The sequence below is a fragment of the Cupressus sempervirens genome, chromosome 3 (genome assembly GCF_028749045.1).
Source record: "Cupressus sempervirens isolate cs-2001-9-10 chromosome 3, ASM2874904v1, whole genome shotgun sequence".
Lineage (NCBI taxonomy): Eukaryota > Viridiplantae > Streptophyta > Pinopsida > Cupressales > Cupressaceae > Cupressus > Cupressus sempervirens.
In genome coordinates, this window is record NC_143120.1 from 492,063,891 (window position 1) to 492,074,015 (window position 10,125).

The 10,125-nt window shown below is 33.8% G+C and overlaps 1 protein-coding gene across 2 annotated transcripts; it reads left to right on the forward strand.

Moving 5' to 3' along the window:
- The first annotated feature begins 528 nt into the window (after positions 1–528).
- LOC149567328 (alpha-amylase type B isozyme-like) lies at positions 529–3,066 on the forward strand. 2 transcript variants are annotated; one of them, XM_089820504.1, is made up of 4 exons: positions 529–770; positions 906–1,035; positions 1,774–2,588; positions 2,662–3,066. In XM_089820504.1, exons 1-4 carry the CDS (start codon positions 723–725, stop codon positions 2,923–2,925), a joined length of 1,257 nt encoding a protein of 418 aa, XP_089676630.1. In that variant the 5' UTR covers positions 529–722; the 3' UTR covers positions 2,926–3,066. The 2 variants fall into 2 exon arrangements, with proteins under 2 accessions (XP_089676630.1, XP_089676629.1); XM_089820503.1 differs by having other exon boundaries at positions 543–814.
- The last annotated feature ends 7,059 nt before the right edge of the window (positions 3,067–10,125 follow it).

Below are 10,125 nucleotides of genomic sequence, written 5' to 3' on the forward strand. Positions count from 1 at the left end.
TTTTAACATCATTTATTAAATTATAATATTTTTCACTCTCTGGCATATCATATATCAAAAGCTATTGAAAAATAACCATTTATGACAATACATGAAATAAAAGTCTCCAACTCAATAAAACTTCCTTTAACTCAAAAACAACAATGCTTTATAACTCCTATAATTATCTATAAATCCTCCATGTAAATGAGAGTTTGCTCCTAGCTCATTGATGGATGTTTTGATGATGGGAAAAGATCAATAGCTCTTAAGTAATAAATCAGAGTGTGTATAATTTCACGAAGAAATACAATCGAATTGTAAACATCACACTAAAAGCTAATTCCTTGATAAGAAGTGTTTAGTGTGTGATGTCTAAGGATAGGATGAAATATAGTATGAGAGTTGAATGAAAAGTTAAGAGGTGGGAGCAACATACATCATATGAGCAACTCGTGCAGAATCCACTGGCGATGGCCACGTATGAAATTATTCACCTCTCTCTCGTGATGAGACATGATAATTCTGTGGCATCATGAGGATAAAATCACGGATGATGTTAAATAAAGCCATTGATGGTGGGGAGGTGATTTTCACTTGGCCAAATTCATTCATGGAAGTGGTATCCAGACTGCCATCCTCAGTTTTGTGGGCAAAACCGCCTTCCAGCTGGAGGAGGAGAAGGCGATATTATGCTAGGGCCAAGGTGAACTGCACGGCGAGAGAATCCATTACCGCTGAAGATGTTCAATCCTCAAAACAGGAGGTTTTTCATGGCCTCTCTTGCAGAGGTGGTAATTTGAAAGCAGATCCACTGCGCCTCATCATGTTTCAGGCAATTTATATGCCCACCCACTGTCTAATATTTGCTGCTTCTTGTTAATGTAAAGTGATATATAGTTTTTATTGTTTTGGTGTTGTTGCAGGGATTTAATTGGGAGTCATGGAAGAGCCCGTGCTGGTATGATGAGCTTAAAAGCAAAGTGGAAGATTTGGCAGAGGCTGGCGTTACAGATATATGGCTTCCACCTCCATCTCATTCCGTGGCTCCACAAGGTAAAGTTATACTCTTGTGGGTTTAATTATTATGAATGAATGAATGTTTTGATAAAAATCATAAGTTCAATAGTTTATGGGTTAGCTTGTGAGATGATCATCCAATAATCAAGTGAAGCCCAAAAGTTCAAAAGATGGGTTATTTATGCAGTGGTCCTTAGTCTCCCTTTTCTTCTGGACCTTGGATCCAATATGAAATGGAAGAGTTCAAACAAGCAGGCCGTCTATGCAGAGATCCTCAACCTTCCTTTTCTTTCGAATCTTAAATCTTCTTGTGTAGAAATATGTTATCATTTTTCTTTTCAGATTGGTTATTTAACAAACTCATATTCAAAATCTCAATGTAAATCGGCCACTCCATGATGTAGTGTCTTTATTCCATCCCCGCCACTATCATAGTTTTAAAAAAAAAAAAAATGTTCTATTTGTTCATCTGTCCACTCTTCTTTAGATATTGCCGACCTTTCTGTTCACATTTAAACTGATGCGAACTAGTCTATAACTGAATCATTGGAATTTTTGCTTTTCATTTAATTTATGTTCGTATAGAATTTTCCCTTGCATTATCATATAAATAATTGAAATGCTTCATATAATATTCTCTTTTCCTCCCAAATTCCTGAAGCTATACACTTCCTTTTGGGGGCTAAAAAGTATTAAAAGCATACTTTTATTTCAGTCTATGCACTCAGGAACTTTTGACATGCAAATGTCACTGATATTTAAGTTGGGGCACAGGGTACATGCCAGGTAGGCTATACGACTTGGATGCCTCAAAATACGGGACCGAGGAGAAGTTGAGGGAGCTAATCCACACCTGCCATGAGCAAGGCATACGGTGCATCGCGGACGTGGTCATAAACCACCGGTGCGCCGACTTCAAGGATGAGCGTGGTGTCTGGTGTGTCTTCGAGGGCGGCACACCAGATGAACGACTCGATTGGGGGCCATGGGCGGTGGCGAAGGATGATGTCCACTACTCCGACGCCACCGGCAACCCCGACACCGGCGAAGACTTTGGCGCCGCCCCCGACATTGATCACACCAATCTGCGCGTGCAGTATGATCTGATCGAGTGGCTACGTTGGCTAATGATCCATGTGGGTTTTGACGGGTGGCGCTTCGACTTCGCCAAGGGCTATGCCCCCTGCTATGTGGAGCTCTACATCTCAAAGACGGAGCCCCAAGTGGCAGTAGGCGAAGTCTGGAACAGCCTCGCCTACGGCCCTGATGGACGTCCTGTTTACAATCAAGACGCCCACCGCCAACAGCTGGTGGAATGGGTCCATGGCACAGGGGACTCTGCCCTGGCTTTTGACTTCACCACTAAGGGAATTCTTCAAGAGGCCCTAAAACCCAATGCTCATGAGCTTTGGCGCCTCCGGGACTCGAACAATCGACCCTCAGGTATGATTGGGTTTTGGGGTGAAAAAGCTGTCACTTTTGTGGACAACCATGACACAGGCTCCACTCAAAATCATTGGCCCTTTCCTCCAGAATCAGTTCTACTCGGATATGTCTACATTCTCACTCATTGCGGAACCCCATGCATTGTAAGTCACTCTTTCTTTTCTCCATTTGCTTTCACTAAACTCGACTGACTCTGCTTTTCATCTGTTGTGGCAGTTTTATGATCACTTTTTCGACTGGGGCCTGAGGAAAGAGATAATGGGTTTGGTGGAAATACGTAAGAGGAATGATATTAGAGCCAACAGTGTGTGCAACATCATTGCGGCAGATGGAGATTTGTACATGGCTTCCGTGGATGAGAAAGTTATAGTGAAGATTGGAGCGAGGTTTGACATTGGAGGTTTGGCTCCTTCTCCTCAGCTGTTTGAAATAGTTGCTGCAGGCCACCATTACTGCGTGTGGGAAAGAAAGAGCTTATGATATTGCTCTATGGAAGACTTGGAAATGAAAAATAAACAATTGAATAATGTTTAGACATCTGACAGTCAATGGGATTCAAGAACAAAATTTTATAACTATAATAATCAAGCGACCAGGCAGTCTATGGAATTTAAGATATAACAGAGCATAAAGTGGTCTTTATGATAATGCCAAATAATATTGTTCTATGGAATTCGTTCAAAATATTGCAACATAATTGTTGTAATATTAAAGCAGTACAGACTTCATTATATTCTAATTTGAAGAAAAAAATTGAAAAAAAACATATTAGAGTAGAGTTGTTTGTTGAAATAATCAATACTTTCAATTGAAGTTTTTTTATACTCGTTCTAGGTTTGTCATAGAGTGCATTTATTTTTGTTGTTTAGCTGGATTGATGCTAAAATGTTATTAAACTATCCCTTGCATCTGACAGACGTAAGGATTAGGTCTGATCACTTCCTACATTTAAATAACCAATGTTATTAGTAGCTACTTTAAAGAAACAAATGAGATCGTTAGATATTTGAATAAAGTGATAAAAAAAATTAAATCAGTCTACCAAGGTAACTTTAAGAAACAATATGGCTGAGTCATTGTTTCAAACAATTCTCATGTTCTATGTATGATTGTCCAAGTGCTACTATATAGACCTTCCTACAAAAGAATACTTTTTCAAACAAATAGTGGATGATTTTCAATAGATATATTCTTAATAGTTGCGCAGAAAGCTAATGGACAACCATCTAAATTTATTTACCATTGTAGAACTAGAAAATAGGGAAGAGTGTATAATAGGAGAGAATCACAAACTTTCAAAGAAACACAAACTAATCTGATCTACCATTGAAGCCACTGAAATAAAGGTGCATAAGAAAACATGAAAATCAACCCCTTCACATGATGCTCCAATGTTCTCCTTTCTTCTCCATACAGCTGATGTTGATGTAGCTCCAATTGACAAAATGCACCTACATTAGAAAGCAAAAGAATGATGATATGATAGCAAGATGATATGACCGTGAATACTTGGATCATGATTAGCCAAAACAAGTGCATCATGGCTCAATTTATAGGATTTTGAAGCCAAATGCAAGAATTAGAAATGAATGTGCAAATTGGAAAGATGTCATAATCATTTGCAAAACTTGGGAAATTATTGCACATAATGGAAAGTTATGAGAAATTATGACAATGTGTAAGAATTGTGCATAGAAATGTGTAATAAAAATGGAAGAAGAAAGCATAAGAAAAATGCATAGAAGGTGTAAGAAGAATGCATAAAAAGATGTAAGCTAGAAATTAGAAATGTTTAAGAGTTAGAATTTTGAATTTTAAAAAAACTCATAACTCCCTCCAAAACAGAATATAGAAATTATGAATTAGGAATATGAAATTAGGAAAATAGACGTTAGAAAATGGGAAATTAGAATTAGAATTTGGAATATGAATTTAAGAAAATAGAAACTAGAAAATGGGAAATAGAATTTAGAAAAATAGGAATTAGAATTAGAATTTAACAAAATAAGCAATTCCCATTATTAATGAAAAATGGAGTCAATTAAGATTAATTAATTGAGAAAGGTTAGTAAAGAGGAATAATTAATAAAGGGGGATGAAACTAATTGATTAAGACATAGGAATAGACTATGGGTTACCCACACGTATAAGGAAAATTAACAAATTGATTGACCAAAATGATGAAATAAATACAAGAATTAACCCTTCTAAAGGATTCTGACAAAAATGTAGATAAATCCAAATGATTAAATTGATGAAATAAATGATGCCATATGAAGGACAAAAAAATTGATTTGTCAAGGACACATGACAAGGATTAATGCCATATGACATTTAATAGACTTTGCAGATGCCATAGGTCGATCAAAATTGATAGACACAATTGATCATAATAACATCAACATACTACGTCAATGAGATTAAAATGATTGGTTAGGAACATAATCAGACATAAAAGGACTAAACAATGTCAAAAATCAAATTAATGAAAAATGATGAAAATGTATTGACGGACATGACAATGCCAAATATCAAATGATGAAATGATGACATACCAAGGATACATGACATGAACTGATGAATGTTGGTAAGGCACTAAAGGATGTACCAATGTCAAAAAGGATTGATGATGACAAGATGGTTTCATTGAATGATTTTGAATTAATTTTGAGATGATCTGCATCTGATTAAAAGGGCTATAAATGATGAAGAATATATCAAAAGATATTTAGAGAATATTGTGAAACAAGTTTGAATGATGACCAATTTGGCCAAAACATCAAAGTTAGTGAAAGGAGAAAATGATACAAGTTAGGATGTAAAAGTGATGAAATAGTAGGTGCAAACCATTTTTGAGCATCTACATTTTGTCCCTCTTTGATACAATGTGATAATGAACATTGTGTCAAAGAAAAAGAAAAAAGATCAATTCCCTAGTGAAATTAAAAGGAGGTAGGGTGCCCCCTCAAAAAATTAGGCAATAAATCGACTCGAATACAATTTTTCAAAAAGAAAAGATGATGAGGATAAAGATTGATGAAAGAAACATTAGTGGAAAGATAAAATGCGACTAAGAAGAGTTAGTAAATGATGAAGGTTTTTCTTTCATAAGGTACACTACATGTCACGGGAGCTTTTTTTTTAATATGGAAAATGGAATGTAGTGCATCATAGGATAGAGAGAAAGAGTAAAAATGCAAGCCTTTTGTGTAAAAAAAAAATGCAAACATAGAATGACCTTATCCACCCCAAGGCATCCTTTCGTGTCCCAAACTATCAAATGGAAAAAAAAGATAGAAATGATCATGAACCATCTCAACCACTCCCATAAATTAGTTTATATCATTGAGTAGCATATGAACATGATCAAAACAAAATAAAGAAAAAATAAAACACTCACTAAATAACATGAGCCAACAACCATTCTAATCCGTTATTACTTTCTTTATTAAGTGTTATTAGTATCAACAGTTGTGTTTGATTGATGTTTTGATACAACAATTGTTGAAGGTATTGTAAGAAGAGTGATTGTTGGTTCAAGTGATTCTATGTGGACTTTGTAAAAACATGATTTTGTTGAAGCACAATGTTTAAGTTTGTTTGCAAGCATTTAACAAAAGGAGTGATTATTTACAATGATTATGTATAAGATTTATTGCATGTTTTTAGGTGAGATTTCTTTTCATTTAGGCTTTTGAAGATATTTGATGTTTTTATGTTATAGTTTTTCAGGACATTTTGTAATTTTTAGGGGGATTTTTAGGATATTTAATGACTTTTAAGGATTTTTTAGGACATTTTGTAATTTTTAGGAATTTTAGAGAGATGCATATTCTGGATTCGATTGTGTGCTATATTTTTTCATCAACATTTCAAATCACACTCAGTGATCCATCATTAGGATGTGAAGAGCTAGAGGAGATCCACATATTTGTGTCTCTAATTATTTGAATTCACATATAAAGAATCCAAAACATGCCCGACTATGAGGCCTTCCAAGTTGTGGCCATATAAAAATGAAATTATAAAATCAGAGTCCAAGATCACATCTTTTATCTTTTACTCTCTGATAAAGCTAGTGTCCTACATCTAACCAAGCTTCTTATATAACCAGCTAAGCCATGAGTCATCTAGTCAAGAATTTAATTACAATATAGGTCCAGACTTGGAAGAGTAAACCATAATCCAAGAAAAGGACAATATAAAATCATGAGCACTTAAATGTAGGTGCACACATGTGTTAGGAGTTGGCTCCCAACTATGAAAGATTCCACTTAATTATAGGAAACTACACCAATCAGAATGAAACACCTCAGTAAATAAAAATAGGAGATAGGGACTGCAAATAATGACACAAAACTTGAGAAATATGGAACATGACAACTCATGCACTTAGGACAAGGATTCATGATAGGTCCTCGACATGATATCAAATGTACACAATAAGAAACTATTAACAACTACTACTACTTCACGAACACTAGACTAGTGCAAAACACAAGAAATTTTTTTTGTTGATGCAAGATTTCTCAAGGACCCAAGATTCTCTTGCATCAATTAGTTGGTCTTCAATTCCAATTTTTCTCAAATTTTTCTTCTTGTTGTTATTCGACGAACATAACATTTCAATCAAGAAATATATCACTTGGGTAATACTAGACTTTCTTGGGTAACACTAGATTTTAGCTTAGCTTTGTCAACTACTCGATGATAAGTGTACTCACTTGGTGAAAAATATTCCCTTATTTCACCTTGTTACTCAGTGTATCATGTATAGCTCGTTACATTACAATATAATTAAATAATTGTAAAATAGTTAGACCAAAATTACATTATCATTGTCTAACTCATTTGAGTGCCCATTAAATACCATAAATATCAATACTCTAACTCATCAACATACTTTCTTCAAATCCTCTTCATCAATGAAATGATATGGCACCCCACTAAATTAGCTTAATGTCTAATCAACTAAGACTTGACCTCAATGAATATAACAAGTGATATGCCTCTTTTACATACATTCATAGCATTATCAATTTAGGGCTAAAAAACTCCCCCTTTGGCATTGATGGAAAAACTAAACATGTGATTTGACATTACTAAATATAACATAAGATACTCAAATGTACATATTGAGAACAAGACAAATTTTCAGTTCTTTGTCTTTATATTGGTCCTCTGTAACAAATTTTACCATTAGGTGTACTCAGTTTGTATCTTCTATATCAACAATATTCAATATTTCCTCCCCTTAGGATATGATCTCTTTTAATTTTATCTTCAATCTCATGTCTCAACTTACTTTTCCTTTACATAGCATTCTCATGATTCTCTCTAGGGTATATCACTTTCACTTTAGGGCATACTCTCCTTATGCCTTCTCTCCCCCTTTAGTCATTCTTCTCTCCCTTTGAAAATGATACCAAAGGTAACTATAAGTTACAATATAAAACTTATAAAAACTTATAATTATACCTTGTACCTTGCATGTAATGTTTACATCAGTTTCTTTAGAATCATCTTCACAACTTCAAGATATTCCTAAAGAGTGAACTATGCATCAACTCCATAAAGATAGTAGGGTTCATCCACAATTTGATGCAACATGCATCTTCACTTAGTGAATTTTGGATAGGGGAAATACATATAATTTACCTCTTAGATATTGATGTAGACACTAAACTCAACATAAATTACTATTGAAAATCACCTCAATAGAGATCCATATTTGAGATTTGACATCAATTAACAACCTAGGAATAATAAATCATAAATAATAACACATAATAAAAAGAAGAAAATTACCATAGATATCTTCCATTAATTCAATAAATATTAGGAAAATCATAATCTCTCTTCCCTAGCCTTCTATGCAGATCCCCAACTCTAATTTAAAGCTTTTGGATTGGAAATTCCTCTCCTTAATTGACTCCTACCTGACTAGAAATCAAAAGTTTTCTAACTGGAGATTTATCTCCTATATCAACTAAAATTACATCCAATAAGATTATGACATAGTTTTCTCAACTAACTACTAAACCTCAATAAATTATTATTTAGTAATTTTCTAAGGATGACTAGACAGACAAGTAGTTGTGCTAACATTTAACCTCCAGTTAACTAAACAATCACCAACAATTAGAATGCAATTAAACGTGGACAACTATTAAGTTGAATGCTCCACATCATCTCCCTTTTAAAAAAACTTTTGAGCCTCTTGGTTCAAAGTTTATTTTCAAGAAATTAAGCTTTAACAAATAATTATCTAAAAATAACATTTATTTGTTTTTAATGTGGATTTTCTAATTACCCCAACTAGAAACACCTAGGAAAGAGTTTGGAATAAATAATAGAATCGTCCCTTTAACTTTAAAAACTAAGCCAAAATGTTCCCTTCTACCAAATAAGATATCTTTTTAGATCATCATACCTTTTCCTCTTTTGCTTCCAAAAACTTGTTGAAATAAGTATATTCTTCCTTTATCAATTGGTCTTTGTCCTATTTCTCAAGATCATGGTAGGTTTAATAGTCTTCCTCCATTAAAAATCACTATTGTTCTTTATCCCATTTGTATTTCCTGCAAATAAATAATTAGAAATATAAATAAAGTCAATGGAATAATAAACTTCAACAATTTTATTTTCCTCTTTTACATTATGCTATTGAGGCATGTGTTCCATTTCAAATTTTGCAAGGCGACTTTCATCTTCTAGCTCAATGTGATGTTTTTCCCAAGATAATTTCTTTTGGACATCATTCTTTAAATCATAACTATTCATATCAATACTATGAATTTATAGAACCCTTGTTTCCTTCTTAGGAAAGTGATGATCTACTCCTTTTTCATCACTGTTAAGATTCTCAAGACAATCGTCTAGTTGCTCCCAACAAGTTGTGTTCTCTAAAGTCAAAAAATCTTCATAACATATTTGGATCTAATAGATCTCCGTCATTATTGTATCTTCCTCTTCAATTCATATTTCTTCCACTATTACAACAATTTCAGCCTCCTTTTGTGATAGGCTACATTCTTTCTCATTGTAGTCTTCCTTTTTCCTTTTTACATTACACTCTTCAATGCACTACCCTTCTTTAGGGTAACACAAATCAACAACATCCTCAAACTCAACTATCTTTTTATCTTCATCCCATTTATTTATTCCTTCTCTTTGCAACTCTTGGAAGATAGCATCCAAGGGTCTTTCATCCACTAATATTTTTTACCAACTCTTTAATGGATTCAATTTTTCCTTGTTCTAATAACATCACTCCTCTAATCCTTAACTCAATGGCTTCCCCCTGTGAGAATGATCCTTTATCTCAACATGAATGATTCACTTAATTCTTCTTCACCTTCTCACAACTCTTCAACATCTTTGTTGTAGATTTCTTTTTCTCTGGTTTCTCATTGTTGCATGTCTCATAACCTTCCAATATACACCATAACTCCTCCAATTTATGTTCTAACTACTTAAACATTTTTTTTGGGCCTTTGTTAACTTCTTCCTTTTCTTTTTTCTTATAATTCTTTAATCCAAATATTTTATCCTATTTTTGCATCATGATACATCTCCATAATTATTTCTTTAGCTCAAAGATAGAGCATTAACTCTCTTGTCTAAAATTCCTTGCTTATTACCTTACAAAACTATTACCATAATTTATTAAAAGTATGA

Bases quoted from the DNA above. Each gene is read 5' to 3' on its own strand.
- LOC149567328 (XM_089820503.1), top strand. From the start codon at position 593: ATGGAAGTGGTATCCAGACTGCCATCCTCAGTTTTGTGGGCAAAACCG. The intron at 815-905 runs GCAATTTATATG...GTGTTGTTGCAG, and splicing joins TGCGCCTCATCATGTTTCAG to GGATTTAATTGGGAGTCATG. The intron at 2,589-2,661 runs GTAAGTCACTCT...CTGTTGTGGCAG, and splicing joins ATTGCGGAACCCCATGCATT to TTTTATGATCACTTTTTCGA.